Genomic DNA, 19015 nt, shown 5'->3' on the forward strand with positions numbered 1-19015 from the left:
GATCATCCAACCCAGAGTCACCACCCTGCGGTTGAATCATTGCCTGGCGCACCAGGACTTCCTGGGGGGCACACCTACCCCCCACCAGGGAAACACTTTCCCCAAGGGCCACACAAGAGTCTGGCTGGCGCAGGTCTCCTGACCTCTGCCCATCTGACAGAGTCTGGATTCCCCCCAGCCCAGAAATGGTCTCACCAAGGTCATTCCTGGGGGGCTCTGCTCTCAGAGCTGACCCCTGACCCTCCAGGTTCTCCATTGGGGCCCGCAGCCCCCTCTCAACCCTATGCCTGGATTTCCGCCTCCTCCGCTGTAGAGCGAGACTACCAGACACCAGGACCGGCGGAACGCTATCACCAGCCACCCGCCTAAGTCCTAATGACAAAATGGGATCCTTCTGAACAGCTGGCCCTACGGCACAGGTTAGGCTCACCTCCTGGCGTTCACTCATGGAACCTTCAGGGGCCTGGGACGGGATCTCAGGCACCTTGGGCCTCAGCCCAGCCCCATTCCCTCTCCTCAGAGACGGGACATGGGGTCCCTCACCCATCCCAGTCCACTGGGACCTACCTGGGACACTCCATTCCTTTCCCACCACACCTTGTTGGGAAACACCTAGACCACTCTCATTAGGAACACCCCCTAATGCCACACCAGACCCTCTGGTACGCAACCAGAAGTCTGCCTCCTTTGTGAGCTCCCTGGGGTCAGAGAGCTCACACACTGACAAGTGTTGGCGTAACTCTGAAAAACAACAACGAAACAGGTGCTCTCTGAGAATCAGATTAAACAGCCCTTCAAAATTGTTTACTGTGCTACCCTTCACCCATCCATCTAGTGCAATGCAACAATCCTCCACAAACTCCTCCCAAGACTGGTGGGACAGTTTCTTACCACCCCTAAACCTTTTTCTGTATTCCTCAGGGGAAAAACCATACTTCACAATCAGTGCGTTCTTCACAGCGGAGTACCCCTCCCTGTCACTCTCTTCTAGAGTCAGTAGGGCATCCCTCCCCTCCTCAGGAATAAAACTCCCTAGGCCAGTTCCCCAATCCTTCTCAGGGATCCTGCGCTCTACCAGAGCCTTCTCATATTCCTTTAACCACTGACGTATGTCACCCCCCTCTTGGAACCTAGGTACCAGATCTATGGGTATGTGAGGAACATCTTTGCTACAGCTCTGTACATTGCTGCCACCACTGGACCCCACCTGCAACGCTGGTGAGTCCAGAACCTTCAGACTGCGCTCTAGAGCGAGTCTTTCTCTGGCAAAGGCCCTCTCTGCCTCTGCCATTCTCTCCTGTACTAAGGCCTTCTCTACCTCAGCCCTTCTCTCCTCAACAGCTAGGCGCGCTAACTGCAACTTCAGGTCCCTCTCTTCCCGCCTATCTCTTAGCTCATCAGGCGTCAAGGAATGAGAGGTAGCCCTGCTTCTTACACTGGACCCAGCAAGGGACTCCCTATCACTGGGGCCTTCCCTGTCAACTGGCGTCCCCAACCGGTCATTCTCACCCTCCTGATCAGTCTCTCTACCACTCTCTAGGGATGAGGTCTGGGAGCCCTCCCATTGGGAACCCTCGCTACACTCAGGATCCTCTGGGTACCCCCTACGCACACTCCCTCCCTGGGTAAATGTCACAAACCTTTCAAAGAAATTCAGAGATCTCCTGAGGTCCCCTTCTACAGGCAGCCCTCTCTCTCTACAGAACCCCTCTAATTCCCCCTGGGTGTAAAACAGCAGGTCCTCTAAATCAAAGGTAAGCCCCATCTTGAAAAGGTACAAATAACTCAACTGTGACAATCACAATACCCAAGCGTGAGAACTGAAAACAGAAAAAATGACCAAAGAGAGAAAGTTAAGAGAAGCCAAACATGTGATGGTATAAACGCAATCCTTGTAGTGAAATAATGAGTCACAATGGTATTGTGCAAGCGCAAGTCCTATCCTCACCGCTGACAACCAATGTTAGAAATGGGATTTCTGGTTGGCTAGGGAATGCACCTCAGCCAGGCAGAACTTACCCACTCTAGTCAGGGCAAGGGAGTTACACGTCCAAGATAACCCCTGCTCACCCCCTTGGTAGCTTGGCACGAGCAGTCAGGCTTAACCCGGAGGCAATGTGTAAAGCGTTTGCACAACACACACACACATGTGACGCAATATCCCCACCACAAAGGAAACACGACACCAGATTATATGAAAATATACTGTATTGTACACAACGTAATTATTAGACCAACATCACATAACAGTACTATCCTGCTACCTTAGCAGTTGTCAGAACGTTACACATTAGTTACTCTGCAAACTAGCAGTAGTCACACATAACACACAGGTTACTCAGTATTCTGCAACATAAGCAGTAGTCAGGAAACACGTTATCACATTAGCACACTTGTCATGAGAATATCATAAAACGCCCATAGTAGGAACATTAGAAAACCTATGGCAAGTTAGGGAAACATATTAGCAAGTCATGCCCATAAAAGGAACATGTGCACACATATGTAAAAGCATCATAGTACAGGCAGGTAATATAATACAATTAAGAAAGTCTGTAGAAAGAACTTTAAATCATAATTATATTTGTCCATTTAAAAGTACCTGGGAATGATGAAGAGGCACTTTCAGTGCCTAAAACGAATCATGGGGCCCCCGGCGCTCTTCTGCGCAAAACGGGGGCCTCCCTAAACTTGGCAAATAGAGAGGGGCGGCACGCACCCTCTCTGCTTCCTTGGCGGGCCCCTTCTGGGACCCGTGCTCATTGGAGGGCCCCCCGGGCCTCCACCGGCCCTCTGCAAGAGGGGCCCAAGTCAGGGAAATCCTCGGGGTAAGGAGGGGGGCGCCACGCACCCCCTCCAATCTGCGAGCGGGCCCCTCTGGGGGCCCGCAACCTCCTGGGGTCTCCTGGGGTCTCCCGGTGCCTCCGTCGGCCCTTTCCGAGGGGGAGACCCCTTTAGTGCCAGGCTGGCCCACGTAGGGGCCCTGAGGGGCCTGGGGGGGGCAGCGAGCCTCCGATGAGGCTGCCGCCCGTTCTCCCTGACAACAGAAGCCTTCCGAGGCTTCTCCCGGCGGGAGAGAGGCGTCCTCCTCTCCTCCCGCCCCACGGACGGCTACCGAAGCCGCCCGAGGCTCCTCCAGGCGAGGGAGAGGCGTCCTCCGCTCCCCTCGCCGTCTCTATGGCTCTCCGGCCCAAGGCAGGGCCTCCTGGTGCCCCTGGGGCGCTCCTCGGAGTGATCCCTACCCCGGGGGCACCGCTAGGAGCAGGCTTGCTCCGGATTCGTTAAAGGTGGTTTTTTCTCGTGCCCCGGGGGCACCGAGTTGAGCGCGATCCTCGCGCTTGGAAACAACCAATTAACCCGGCTGCGGCGGTGATCCGGGGACTCAAAACACAGCGCTTTTCACAGCGCTAAAGTAAAACCTGCAGCCTGGGCTGCGGCGGTGATTTTTCCTTTGGCAAAAGAAAAGCGCTTTTCAAAGCGCTAGGAACCATCTAAAGCCCGGGCTGCGGCGGTGATTTCTTTGGGCAAAAGAAAAGTTAGTTGCAGGGGTCAGGGGCCACAGCACCCTGCCCCTAGGAACAATAATCAAGGGGATGGTACAGGGCTGGTGGGTCCAGCTACAGGCCAGCACAAGGGGTGCAGTTGGTGGCAGTTCCTCCTAGTGACCAGGCAGGTCACAGGTCAGCACAGCAGCAGCAGTCCATGGCGGTTTCCTGGTGAGTCCATTCATCAGCATTCTGTGTCCAGTTTCAAGTTCCAAGAATGTTCAAATTGTGGGGGAAATTCCCCTGTACTTATAGTCCTTTTTTACAGTGTTTTACAATGATAGGGAGAGGAGGTTCCAGCCAGTTACAACTGGTTCTGGGAGTGCCCCCTCTCTCCTTTCAGCACAGGCTCCAAACATCAGTGGGGTGTTAACGACCCTATTGTGTGAGGCCAGGGCACAGCCTTTACAAATGTAGGCCTCTCCCTTCTCTCAGCCCAGGAAGACTATTCAGCATGCAGATGCACCTTGGTGACACCTCCACCCTCCCTGTGTACAGGCTGTCTGAAAAGTATGCACAAAGCCCCAACTGTCACTCTGCCCAGACGTGGATTGGAGTCAAGCTGCAAAACACCAGAATTATAAGCACTGATAAATGCGCACTTTCTAGAAGTGGCATTTCTGTGATAGTAATAAAAAATACACCCACACCAGTAAGCAGTATTTATTATCACCATCACAACCATACCAAACACGCCTACGCTACCCCTCATAAATCAGACAATACCCTTTACACATAAAGCAGGGCATTTCTAATGCAATTCTATGAGAAGGCAGCACTCACAGCAGTGAGACACCAAGTTAGGCTGTTTGTCACTACCAGGACAGGCCATGCAATATGGCACATGTCCTGCCTTTCTACATACATGGCACCCTACCCATAGGGCTAGCTAGGGCGTACTTTAGGGGTGACTTACATGTAGTAAAAGGGGAGTTCTGGGCCTGGCAAGTAAATTTAGATGCCAGGTCCCTGTGGCAGAAAACTGCGCACACAGGCCCTGCGCTAGCGGGCCTGAGACAGGTTTGAAAGTCTACTTCAGTGGGTGGCGCAAGCAGCGCTGCAGGCCCACTAGAAGTATTTAATTTACAGGCCCTGGGTATAGAGATACCACTGTACAAGGGACTTATAGGTAAATTAAAATATGCCAATTAGGTATAAGCCAATCATACCAACTTTAGATGGGAGAGCACCTGCACTTTAGCACTGGTCAGCAGTGATAAAGTGCTCAGAGTCCTAGAGCCAACAGCGAAAGGTCAGAAAAACCAGGAGGAAGGAGGCAAAAAGACTAGGGATGACCATGCGTATGGCCAAAAGTCCAACACCCAAGATAACAGAGGATTTTTGAAAGGCAAGCCCATGAACGAGTGATAGTGATGGGCGTGCGGTGGGCGTGGTTAAAAGCCCACAGATAGATTGAAACAGGCCAGAGAGCTTGCGCGCTTGACCTAAAAATCATCTGGATTTGACTAGTTATGAGGCAAGATCACAGAAAGGTGCCCCAGAATTTGTTGTAGAGGCTGCCGCCTGGTGAGGTATATGCATGACTCTGTCTTTCCTGGACTCCAGCTTGTTGGAATGGAGATCAGGGCACAACAAACAGACACAGGAAATGCACACTGGCAAATCTGAGCAGTAATCACAATAGAGTAAATGAAGCTGGATATTGGGGGTGTCGGGTAAGAAAGGCTCATGCAGATAAAAGCGATATGTATATATATATAAACTGGCAACATATACTGCAGTTAGGGTCTCATTGAGGAACACTTCAGGTATGCTGGATGGATTATGAACTCCAAGATGATTTGTGGGTTTTCTGGTGTGGAAGTCAAGCACTTTGGATCCATTAGGAAGTCTGGAAAGAGGGAAAGAAATTGATTAACAATTGCTATGGAAACTTTTGATGGGTCATATAATCCACATCCTAGAAATCAGAAAAGAATGATTAAAATAGGACTCTCCAGTATGAAATCCTTCAAAGGTTTGTATGGCGGTGTCTAAGAATAGTATGAAACAAGGAAAAAAAATCATAGAAGAACACATGTTTTCCGATTCCATGCATGATTGTCTCCTCCAGTGCAGATTTTTTCTTAGGATGCTGGTAGTTGTTGCCATGTTTATCTCATCATAATATTCAAAATACAAAGAAATAACCTGATCTGGATGATATACAAGGTGCTACATGGACGTCAAATTTGGTTAGCCAAGGATATCAGGAGCTGCCTATAACCTGCCCTGGCTTTGCTTGTTTTTAAGGTTCATTAAGGTTCATTAATGTTGTGCCAGGAACTGAAAATACCCGTGGCTCCTAGAGGCTTGTTTACTTTCTGTAAATACTTCTCCAGCACTTTCTCTGAGCCCTCCCGCAACACATTCTGTTAGTTGTCAACTTGTCTGTTGATGTCTAGAATTGGTGTGAGGGTCACCATCCCCTTATGTCATTTGGGGTCAAATGGTGCATGATGCCTCTTCCGTTCCCCCAGCACCTGGTGACGTACAGTACCTCAGACCTTGAAAATGAAGGGCATGCGCCCTCAGATTGAATTTGAGAATAAATGCATTTTATATCTAGACTATTTAAGGTTCATTGCACGAGGGTCAGGATACATCTGCAAGCGCAGAGGGTGCGAAAAATGGAGGTAATGTATTCCACATAAACGCGGAGGCAGGTGTTAACATAAGTATTTCTTGTATGTGATGTTTTCAGCAGCCCATTCCTTGTCTTTCTTCAAACCTCCTTGCAGCTACTGTATAAACACAAACAGCTGCTTTTTCTCACGTGAGTTTTTAACCACAAATTACTACATTTCTCCGGAATTTCGATGCTGTACCTAAACATGCAACAATTTGTTTGTGCTCCACAGAAATTCGAAGAGAGCCAAGGGAGAGGGGAGAGCAAGACCGCCTTCTACCAGGCGCTGCAGAACTCCCTGGGGGGAGAGAGCCTGAACCCGCTGGTCAGAGACGCCGCCGTCTGGTACTACTCGCTGGAGCACTCAAGCGACGACTATTCGGTCTTTTCCAGGGCTCTGGAAAACTCCACACGGTAAGGAGCCCAGGCACAGAACCAAAGGTGGCGAAGCCGCTCTGCAACCCGATTCCCACACAAATGGTGAATTAGATATTCGTTTTCTCCTGAGTGAAGATTAAGTGCTGTGGTTCACAAGTTGAAAACAGGAAGTGGTTCATTTTCATACAATCCAGATTTGCCTGTTTTTGTCCTCTCATGGAAATGCACTCCGTCTTCCCGGCAGTTTCAGTCAAAGAACCGAAATGATGGATTAAAGAGGCCTGTGTCCAAAGTTCAATCTATTTAGCATGTGGAATAGTGTCTTGGGCTGCACTTGGGCTGGGCCCTGTCTACAGCTGTCTGCCGGCGTTGACTTTGGCAACCTGTGGAGTACAGAAGGCACAAAGCCATCCGGAAAAGTTCTGCAGGACACACTGTAGCTGACAGGCCTTGCTAGAGTGAGGGAGTTGGACTGAGGCCAGGATCCGCCAGCATATGTAGTCTACGCAGCCAGCGCGTACAACGTGGCGGAAAATGGCTTTCGATGGTGAGGCGCGGATGCAGCTTGAGGATGCGCAGGGACACTGGCCCACATTAAAAATAAAGGGGAATATTTAAGAGCCCCTAGCGCTACCGGAGTGTCACTTTTTCTGACACTTCAGTGGCGCAATGCCCTGCGCCGTGTCTTACAGGGTGGCGTTAAGCCACTTTTTTGTGGTTTAACGCCACCTAGTAAATACGGCAGTTTCACAAGCTGCACTTTGCGTGGGGGGGTGTGCAGTGGGTGTGTCATAGCAACACCCATTGCATTTTATCACTGCCTCAGATTAGTTTTCATAAATCTGAGACAGCTCCAAAATCGAACGCCAGCCCAGGGGTGGCGTTAGCATGGCGCAACAAGGTGAAATGCTTTCATTTCCCCTTGTTTTTTGCTTTTGCTATGTGTGCTGCATTCTACAGCACAAACAGAAAGAGCAAATCGCCATTCAAGAATGTTTTTGTGCAAGAAGGTGGCCCTTCCTGCACAAAAACAATCACCCCCTCAACAGAGCCATCCTGGCACAATGGTGCAAGGGTTGCTGCATTGGCGCACAGCAGCAAATTTAGCGCCAGCGCATGAGGGAAACACAGGTGTGCGCTGTATTCTAGTAAATACAGTGCATACCTTCATTTTGAAAATGACGGTGCGTGACGCTGCCAAATTTGGCGCAGCGCCCCGCTCCGTCATTTTCTGTTAAATATGGCCCAAATTTGTTTTTGATGTAAAAGAGCTGCATTGGAATTGAGGCATCTTTTGATGTGGTTCCCGTTTACTAAGTAGCACGCATACATTTTGCTATACATTATGGGGGTCATTCTGACCCCGGCGGTCTCAGACCGCCGGGGCCAGGGTCGGCGGGAGCACCGCCGACAGACCGGCGGTGCCCCGCAGGGAATTCTGACCGCGGCGCTTTGGCCGCGGTCAGTGCAGGAAAACCGGCGGTCTCCCGCCGGTTTTCCACTGCCCGTCAGAATCCTCCAAGGCGGCGCAGCATGCTGCGCCGCCTTGGGGATTCTGACACCCCCTACCGCCATCCTGTTCCTGGCGGTTCGCCCGCCAGGAACAGGATGGCGGTAGGGGGTGTCGCGGGCCCCCTGGGGGCCCCTGCAGTGCCCATGCCAATGGCATGGGCACTGTAGGGGCCCCCGTAAGAGGGCCCCGCTTGTATTTCACTGTCTGCATAGCAGACAGTGAAATACGCGACGGGTGCAGTAGCACCCGTTGCACCTTCCCACTCCGCCGGCTCGATTACGAGCCGGCTTCATGGTGGGAAGGTCGTTTTCCCCTGGGCTGGCGGGCGGCCTTTTGAAGGCCGCCCGCCAGCCCAGGGGAAAACTCAAAATACCCGCCGCGGTCTTCCGACCGCGGTACGGTATTTTGGCGGCTCCCGCCGGGCGCGCGGTGGCCACGCCCGGCGGGAGTCAGAATGACCCCCTATGTGTAGTAGAAAAATACTGGATACACATTTAACACAAAATAAGAAAAAAATAATTTTTACTAGTTATATAGTGGAATTCTCTGATATAGGTAAGCATAAGAACTATCATTAAAACATAATGGCCCTCATTCCGACCCTGGCGGTTTCAAACCGCCAGGGCCGGGTTACACGGAAGCACCGCCAACAGGCTGGCGGTGCTTCCTGGGCTATTCTGACCGCGGCGGTAAAGCCGCGGTCAGAAAAGGGGAACCAGCGGTTTCCCGCCGGTTTTCCCTTGGCCCAGGGAATCCTCGCCATGGGGATTCCGACCCCCTTCCCGCCAGCCTGTTCCTGGCGGTTTACACCGCCAGGAAGAGGCTGGCGGGAACGGGTGTCATGGGGCCCCTGGGGGCCCCTGCACTGCCCATGCCACTGGCATGGGCAGTGCAGGGGCCCCCTAACAGGGCCCCACAAAGATTTTCACTGTCTGCTTATTCGGAGCCGGCTTCCTCTTTGCAGGGGCTTTCCCGCTGGGCCGGCGGGCGATCTTTTGGAGATCGCCCGCCGGCCCAGCGGGAAAGTTAAAATGACCCCCGCTGTCATTTGACCGCGGTGCGGTCTTTGGGCGGTTTCCGCCCGGCGGGCGGCGCCAGCCACCCGCCGGGGTCGGAATGACCCCCAATGTTCTGTGTAGGGTAATTTTCTTATGCTTTACCAATGATGCCTCAAAAATCAAAATTGCAATTCATGTTTCTCACTGTTGCATTATTGACCAGAACAATAACACTAGGTATTAGCCCTCAACTGAATGTCTGTGTGCAGATACATAATAGACAATAACCATAATTATTGACCTATCAAGTAATGCTACAAGTATGTGGAAGTGCTAGCCCTGACACCTCTTAGCTTGCTTCTACCCTGCTTCATTCATTTGCTTATGTTTAGAGGGCTTGAGGTGAGGGCCTGTCATTATCACAGCCAATCACAGGCAATTTATTCCCTCAGGCGTTTCCCTGGTGAGCCAGAGCCCGTTGAATGCAGGTATTTAAAGGCCCAGGGCGACTGCTGGTGACTCCATAACTGTCTTCAGCTCACCAAGGTTCATTACAGCATGTACAGGGGAGAGAGAGAGTGTGGGAGGAGAGCAAGAGTAAGACAAAGAGGTCCTCATTAAGAGTTTGGTGTGCAGAAAACTGGAGTCAGGTCACTGCCAGTGCAGTGACCTTCTCACGGCCCCTATTACGAGTTTCCCACTGGGTCACAGCTGGGAAACAGCCCACAACATTGATGCTGGCTCGTAATCGAGCCAGCGGCAATGTTGCAGTGCATAGGCAGTGACTGTCCATTGGGCTCCCTGCAACCGTTCTCCGCCAGCTTTCACATAGCGGTGCAACCGCCATGTACAAGCTGGCGGAGGGGGGAGTTGTAATCCCCAGGGCGGCGCTGCATGCAGCACTGCCCTGGCAGATTAGGACCACCAGCACAGGGAAACAGGCAGTGTGACCGAGCCCGGACCGCCATGGTCATAATGTGGCGGTCTGACCGTTGCCAAAGCGGTTGGTCCACTGCTTTGGCAGCGGTCAGACCGCCACCGCGAGTCTGGCGGTCCTAGGATCATTAGACTCATAATGAGGGCCAGAGTGTATAGATGGAAAGAGACAACGACAGAAGGAGAGCAGGTTAATTACAACATTTTTGTCAGGTCTACATTTGGTTCCCAGCAGTGCTTAATTTGTAAATAAAAAGGTGCTGGTGGCCACAGCCCTCCTCTTAAATACACGGCCGCTGCAACTAAATGTGGGAACACGGAATACTGAGGCAATGTAATCCTGGTGCCTTCTTGGTCCTCCTCAATCCATTTACAGCCACTTCCTGCCCCTTCAGCTCACTCTTGCAGCTTTCTGCTTTCTCCCATTGTGACGCTTTTTCGTTTTTCTCTTCGTCTGTCTTTCCCATATGTCTTTTGCTGGCAGTAAATGCTTGAGGCAAAAAAACTAAGCGCCGGCCCTCTAAAATAAGTGTAGGTGCTCCGCACCGGAAACAACAAGCACAAATTAAGCACTGGTTCCTGTAATAATATCAAATAGCAAATCTGAACAAGCTTGTCTCATTTTCTTACTTTGTTTCACGTACATCCAGACCCCTTTGTGATAAATAAATATATGAATAAATAAATAAGTAAATACACCAGGGTGCCGTAATGGACATCCCTTTGAAAACAGGCACAATTTGTAATCACCCCTCTCTTACGGTTTCTTTTTTCCGCCTCTGATAGGCACTGTCTGACTTTGTGAACTCTGGCACAGATCAGAGATGTGCATAATGTGTGTCTGTGTTAGCACAAAATTCAATCTGTTCAAAACATAAACGTCTAAAAAAAAAACAACCAAGAGAATCTCTGCTAGGTTCATTCTTGTGGCCGTCGTACCACCACATGGTTTCCAGCATCCCTTTCACATCCTACTGGGCCCTTCAAGCAGACCTTGTCTGATTCCCCCAGAGGTCACATCCGCAAACTTCTAAAAACATTCAGGCCCGTATTTATACTTTTTTAGCGCCGCATTTGCGCCTCTTTTAGACGCAAAACGGCGCAAACTTACAAAATACAATTGTATTTTGCAAGTTTGCGCCGCTTTTGCGTCACAAAAATGACGCAAATGCAGCGCTAATAAAGTTTAAATATGGGCCCCAGTATCTTGTGCATTGGATCCGGGCATTACAATGGGTTTCCAAAAGGGGTGAGTTTTGTTTACTGTTCTGCGACTTCACAGCTAGAAGCGTTATTTATTTTTAAAAATATAGCATGGCTATACAGCACACACAATTTTAGATTCAAGAACGAGGTATATTTACTTTACAATTTTTAAATGACATTTTACATATTCACCAATGACACCAGAGCTTACCAACAGTGTTAGAAATGGGGTTTCTGGTTGGCTAGGGAATGCACCTCAGCCAGGCAGAACTTACCCACTCTAGTCAGGGCAAGGGAGTTACACGTCCAAGATAACCCCTGCACACCCCCTTGGTAGTTTGGCACGAGCAGTCAGGCTTAACCCGGAGGCAATGTGTAAAGCGCTTGCACAACACACACACACGTGACGCAATATCCCCACCACAAAGGAAACACAACACTAGATTATATGAAAATATACTGTATTGTACACAACGTAATTATTAGACCAAACATCACATAACAGTACTATCCTGCTACCTTAGCAGTTATCAGAACGTTACACATTAGTTACTCTGCAAACTAGCAGTAGTCACACATAACACACAGGTTACTCAGTATTCTGCAACATAAGCAGTAGTCAGGAAAACACATTATTACATCACAGCACTTGTCATAAGAATATCATAAAATGCTCAAAGTAGGAACATTAGAAAACATATGGCAAGTTAGAAAAACATATTAGCAAGCATATCCATAAAAGGAACATTTGCATACACATATGTAAAAACATATGTAAAAACACAGGTAGGTAATATATGAATCAAACAAAAGTCTGTAGAAAGAACTTTGGATTGCAACTATATTGGTCCTTTAAACAGTACCTGGTTGGATGAAGGCACCTCCAGTGCCTAGAAGGCAAACAATGGGGCCCCCGGCGCTCCTATGCGCAAAATGGGGGCCTCCTTTATACTCTGGGGTCAGAGGAGGGCGACATGCACCTCCTCTCTTTTATAGACAAGCCCCTCCGGGGACCGTGATTACTGGGGGCCCTCCATGGCCTCAACCGACCCTCATGAGGGGGGCAAAGCCAGTAAAAACAACTTAGGGCAGGAGGGGGGCACCACGCATCCCCTCCGGTTTAATGACAGGCCCCTCCCGGGACCCATGATCTGTGGGGGCCCCCCCGGGCCTCCACTGGCCCTTCCACCAAGCTGGGAGGGCACAATAATGCCCGTTTTACCTAACAGCAGAAAAGGAGTGTCCTGCTTCCCACGCAGTGGCCGGGGGAAGGGGGCACTACCCGCACCTTCCCCTGCCGTGAAGCCACAAGAAGATCAGACCCCTCCTGTCGCCCGAGCAGACACTCGCCTGCACCCGATGCAGTGTGCGAGTGTTCTTTCAGCTTCCCGGGCCGCTGTGGTGGACTTATTTAAAGGGGCACAATGCAGCAAGGAGCATACGAGCTCCCAAGGCTCCATAAGCGCGCTGCAATCAGCGCTATGGCAGCCGCAACCACGGAGAAGCACCCCTCATGAAGAAATGGATGCAGGGGTCAGGGGCCACAGCACCCTGCCCCTGGAGAGCAGATTCTTAAGACAAGGTCCTCAGGTGGAGGGCCCAGCTACAGACCAACACAAGGGAAAGGCAGCAAGTGGCAAGTCCTTCACAGTGACCAGGCAGGTCACAGGTCAGCACAGCAGCAGCAGTCCATGGCGGTTCCTGGTGAGTCCTTTTCAGCCTTTGGTGTCCAGTTCCAAGATGGTGTCTCCAAATTGTGGGGAAAAGTCCCCTGTACTTATAGTCAGTTCTTACAGTGTTTTACAATGGTAGGGAGAGGAGGTTCCAGCCAGTTACAACTGGTTCTGGGAGTGCCCCCTTTCTCCTTTCAGCACAGGCTCCAAACATCAGTGGGGGGTTAACAACCCTATTGTGTGAGGCCAGGGCACAGTCTTTACAAATGCAGGTGTGCCCCGCCTCTCCCTTCTCTCAGCCCAGGAAGACTATTCAGCATGCAGATGCACCTTGGTGACACCTCCACCCTCCCTGTGTACAGGCTGTCTGAAAAGTATGCACAAAGCCCCAACTGTCACTCTGCCCAGATGTGGATTGGAGTCAAGCTGCAAAACACCAGAGTCATAAGCACATATAAATGTGCACTTTCTAGAAGTGGCATTTCTATGATAGTAATAAAAAATACACCCACACCAGTAAGCAGCATTTATTATCACCATCACAACCATACCAAACACGCCTATGCTACCCCTCATAAATCAGACAATACCCCTTACACATAAGGCAGGGCATTTCTAATGCAATCCTATGAGAAGGCAGCACTCACAGCAGTGAGACACCAAGTTAGGCTGTTTCTCACTACTAGGACAGGCCATGCAATATGGCACATGTCCTGCCTTTCTACATACATGGCACCCTGCCCATAGGGCTAGCTATGGCGTACCTTAGGGGTGACTTACATGTAGTAAAAGGGGAGTTCTGGGCCTGGCCTGTAAGTTTAGATGCCAGGTCCCTGTGGCAGAAAACTGTGCACACAGGCCCTGCGCTAGCAGGCCTGAGACAGGTTTGAAAGTCTACTTAAGTGGGTGGCGCAAGCAGCGCTGCAGGCCCAATAGTAGTATTCAATTTACAGGCCCTGGGTATAGAGATACCACTGTACAAGGGACTTATAGGTAAATTAAATATGCCAATTAGGTATAAGCCAATCATACCAACTTTAGATGGGAGAGCACCTGCACTTTAGCACTGGTCAGCAGTGATAAAGTGCTCAGAGTCCTTGAGCCAACAGCGAGAGGTCAGAAAAACCAGGAGGAAGGAGGCAAAAAGACTGGGGATGACCCTGCGTAAGGCAAAAAGTCCAACACAACCCCCTACCAGCCAAAAGCCAGGGGAGAACAATCAATACCTTGATGTACTTCCCTGATTGGGGCGATAGAACAAGGACCAAGGCCCACAACAGCAGGGGCATGTTCTAGTTTTGCGCCTTCCTGACGCCACTTGGATCTCTCTGTCAATGCTTCCCAGGCAGCCTAGACCAACCCACAGGGGTTCTCTAGCTGCCAATAACCAGAACCAGGCCCCAGGCCATCTAGGAGCCTCTGGTCTCTGAAACCATACCGAGTGGGGGCGGTAGCCCCAGGTGCAAAGCAACCTGTCTCCACTCCATTTCCAATTAGTTCAGGGGCTCTACCCTGCCACTGATCCACCAACCTAGGGTCCGCACCCATAGGTTCTACAGGGGCTAGAGGCGAGGCTCTCCTCCCTCTACCCCTCCTTCTAGGATCCCGCCCTCCTCTCCTAGGAGGGGTATCACCAGAATCCACACTTGCCATGGTGCTGGGTACAGCAGCTGTGCACAACTCTCTCGCCAGCCCAGGATCACTACCCGGCGACTGACCACCCAACCTAGGGACGACACCCTTGGGTTGCACCAGGGTCCGGGGCGGGCTTCCCCCTCCCTGAACCCCACTTCCAGAGTCCTGCGTCTCCCCACCTCGGGAGAAGCCACCAGAAGTTTCACACGGGGTGAGCACACTAACCGCCCCCCCCAACCAGGTCAGAGTTTACCCCCTGAACCTGTCTATCTAGTCCAGGAACGACACCCTTAGACTGGACCATTGCCCAGCGAACCAGGACTTCCTTGGGAGCACACCTACCCCCTACCAGATCAGAGCTTAACCCCTGAATCTGGCAATCCAACCCAGAGTCACTACCCTGCGGTTGAACCACTGCCTGGCGCACCAGGACTTCCTTGGGAGCACACCTACTCCCCATCAGGTCAGAGTTTACCCCCTGAACCTGATAATCCAACCCAGAGTCACCACCCTGCGGTTGAATCATTGCCTGGCGCACCAGGACTTCCTGGGGGGCACACCTACCCCCCACCAGGGAAACACCTTCCTCAAGGGCCACCCAAGAGTCTGGCTGGCGCAGGTCTCCTGACCTCTGCCCATCTGACAGAGTCTGGATTCCCCCCAGCCCAGAAATGGTCTCACCAAGGTCCTTCCTGGGGGGCTCTGCTCTCAGAGCTGACCCCTGACCCTCCAGGTTCTCCACTGGGGCACGCAGCCTCCTCTCAACCCTATGCCTGGATTTCAGCCTCCTCCGCTGTAGAGCGAGACTACCAGACACCAGGACCGGCGGAACGCTATCACCAGCCACCCGCTGAAGTTCTAATGACAAAATGGGATCCTTCTGAACAGCTGGCCCTACGGCACAGGCTAGGCTCACCTCCTGGCGTTTACTCATGGAACCCTCCAGGGACTGGAGCTCGGGTACCATGGGCCTCAACCCAACCCCATTCCCTCCCATCTGAGAGTGGACATGGGGTGCCTTACCCGCCCCAATACACTGGGACCTACCTGGGACACAAGCCTTTCCCACCACACCTGGTTGGGAAACACCTAGACCACTCTCATTAGGAACACCCCCTAATGCCACACCAGACCTTCTGGTACGCAACCAGAAGTCTGCCTCCTTTGCAAGCTCCCTGGGGTCAGAGAGCTCACACACTGACAAGTGCTGGCGTAACTCTGAAAAACAACAATGAAGCAGGTGCTCTCTGACAATCAGATTAAACAGCCCTTCAAAATTGTTTACCCTTCACCCATCCATCTAGTGCAATGCAGCAATCCTCCACAAACTCCTCCCAAGACTGGTGGGACAGTTTCTTACCACCCCTAAACCTTTTTCTGTATTCCTCAGGGGAAAAAACATACTTCACAATCAGTGCATTCTTCACAGCGGAGTACCCCTCCCTGTCACTCTCTTCTAGAGTCAGTAGGGCATCCCTCCCCTCCTCAGGAATAAAGCTCCCTAGGTCAATTCCCCAATCCTTCTCAGGGATCCTGCGCTCTACCAGAGCCCTCTCATATTTCTTTAACCACTGATGTATCTCACCCCCCCTCTTGGAACCTAGGTACCAGATCTATGGGTATGTGAGGAACATCTTTGCTACAGCACTGTACATTGCTGCCACCACTGGACTCCACCTGCAGCACTGGTGAGTCCAGAACCTTCAGACTGCGCTCTAGAGCGAGTCTTTCTCTGGCAAAGGCCCTCTCCGCCTCTGCCATCCTCTCCTGTACTAAGGCCTTCTCTACCTCAGCCCTTCTCTCCTCAACAGCTAGGTGCGCTAACTGCAACTTTAGGTCCCTCTCTTCTCTTCCCGCCTATCTCTTAGCTCATCAGTCATCAAGGAATGAGAGGTAGCCCTGCTTATTACACTGGACCCAGCAAGGGACTCCCTATCACTGGGGCCTTCCCTGTCAACTGGCGTCCCCAACTGGTCATTCTCACCCTCCTGATCAGTCTCTCTACCACTCTCTAGGGATGAGGTCTGGGAGCCCTCCCTTTGTGAACCCTCGCTACACTCAGGATCCTCTGGGTACCCCCTAAGCACACTCCCTCCCTGGGTATATGTCACAAACCTTTCAAAGAAATTCAGAGATCTCCTGAGGTCCCCTTCTACAGGCAGCCCTCTCTCTCTACAGAACCCCTCTAATTCCTCCTGTGTGTAAAACGGCAGGTCCTCTAAATCAAAGGTAAGCCCCATCTTGAAAAGGTACAAATAACTCAAATGTGACAACCACAATACACAAGCGTGAGAACTGAAAACAGGAAAAATGACCAAAGAGAGAAAGTTAAGAGAAGCCAACATGTGATGGTCTAAACACAATCCTTGTAGTGAAATAATGAGTCACAATGGTATTGTGCAAGCACAAGTCCTATCCTCACCGCTGACGACCAATGTTAGAAATTGGGTTTCTGGTTGGCTGGGGTATGCACCTCAGCCAGGCAGAACTTACCCACTCTAGTCAGGGCAAGGGAGTTACACGTCCAAGATAACCCCTGCTCACCCCCTTGGTAGCTTGGCACGAGCAGTCACACTTAACCCGGAGGCAATGTGTAAAGCGCTTGCACAACACACACACACATGTGACGCAATATCCCCACCACAAAGGAAACACAACACCAGATTATATGAAAATATACTGTATTGTACACAACTTAATTATTAGACCAAACATCACATAACAGTACTATCCTGCTACCTTAGCAGTTGTCAGAACGCTACAAATTAGTTACTCTGCAAACTAGCAGTAGTCACACATAACACACAGGTTACTCAGTATTCTGCAACATAAGCAGTAGTCAGGAAAACACGTTATTACATCACAGCACTTATCATAAGAATATCATAAAATGCCCATAGTAGGAACATTAGAAAACATATGGCAAGTTAGAAAAACATATTAGCAAGCATGTCCATAAGAGTAACATTTGCATACACATATGTAAAAACATCAAACGCAGGTAGGTAATATATGAATCAAACAAAAGTCTGTAGAAAGAACTTTGGATTGCAACTATATTGGTCCTTTAAACAGTACCTGGTTGGATGAAGGCACCTCCAGTGCCTAGAAGGCGAACAATGGGGCCCTAGGCGCTCCTATGCGCAAAAGGGGGCCTCCCTTATACTCTGGGGTCAGAGGAGGGCGACATGCACCTCCTCTCTTTTATAAACAAGCCCCTCGGGGGCCGTGATTACTGGGGGCCCCCCAGGGCCTCAACCGGCCCTCACGAGGGGGGCCAAAGCCAGTAAAAACAACTTAGGGCAGGAGGGGGGCACCACGCACCCCCTCCGGTTTAATGACAGGCCCCTCCCGGGACCCGTGATATGTGAGGGCCCCCCCGGGCCTCCACTGGCCCTTCCACCAAGCTGGGGGGGGCGCAATAATGCCCGTTTTACCTAACAGCAGAAAAGGAGCATCCTGCTCCTAACGCAGAGGCCGGGGGAAGGGGGCACTCCCCGCGCCTTCCCCTGGTCCTGCCGTGAAGCCACAAGAAGATCAGACCCCTCCTGGCGCCCAAGCAGACACTCGCCTGCACCCGATGCGGTGCGCAAGTGTTCTTCCAGCTTCCCGGGCCGCTGCGGTGATCTTATTTAAAGGGGCACAATGCAGCAAGGAGCCTACGAGCTCCCAAGGCTCCATAAGCGCGCTGCAATCAGCGCTATGGCAGCCGCAACCACGGAGAAGCACCCCTCGTGAAGAAATGGATGCAGGGGTCAGGGGCCACATCACCCTGCCCCTGGGGAACAGAATCTTAAGACAAGGTCCTCAGGTGGAGGGCCCAGCTACAGGCCAGCACAAGGGAAAGGCAGCAAGTGGCAAGTCCTTCACAGTGACCAGGCAGGTCACAGGTCAGCACAGCAGCAGCAGTCCATGGTGGTTCCTGGTAAGTCCTTTCAGCCTTTGGTGTCCAGTTCCAAGATGGTTCCAAGAGTCTCCAAATTGTGGGGAAAATTCCCCTGTACTTATAGTCAGTTCTTACAGTGTTTTACAATGGTAGGGAGAGGAGGTTCCAGCCAGTTACAACTGGTTCTGGGAGAGCCCCCTCTCTCCTTTCAGCACAGGCTCCAAACATCAGTGGGGGGTTAACAACCCTATTGTGTGAGGCCAGGGCACAGTCTTTACAAATGCAGGTGTGCCCCGCCTCTCCCTTCTCTCAGCCCAGGAAGACTATTCAGTATGCAGATGCACCTCTGTGACACCTCCACCCTCCCTGTGTACAGGCTGTCTGAAAAGTATGCACAAAGCCCCAACTGTCACTCTGCCCAGATGTGGATTGGAGTCAAGCTGCAAAACACCAGAGTCATAAGCACAGATAAATGTGCACTTTCTAGAAGTGGCATTTCTATGATAGTAATAAAAAATACACCCACACCAGTAAGCAGCATTTATTATCACCATCACAACCATACCAAACACGCCTACGCTATCCCTCATAAATCAGACAATACCCTTACACATAA

General features: G+C 51.2%; 1 protein-coding gene across 1 annotated transcript in view; it reads left to right on the forward strand.

Moving 5' to 3' along the window:
* Positions 1-19015, forward strand: part of TG (thyroglobulin) — a 673226-nt gene that overhangs the window by 570210 nt on the left and 84001 nt on the right. Inside the window, exon 44 of the mRNA XM_069220782.1 lies at positions 6407-6588. Within this exon, the coding sequence (XP_069076883.1) occupies positions 6407-6588 (182 nt within the window). The remainder of the gene's footprint in view (positions 1-6406; positions 6589-19015) is intronic.

This window comes from Pleurodeles waltl, chromosome 2_2 (assembly GCF_031143425.1).
Source record: "Pleurodeles waltl isolate 20211129_DDA chromosome 2_2, aPleWal1.hap1.20221129, whole genome shotgun sequence".
In the NCBI taxonomy this organism is placed as follows: domain Eukaryota; kingdom Metazoa; phylum Chordata; class Amphibia; order Caudata; family Salamandridae; genus Pleurodeles; species Pleurodeles waltl.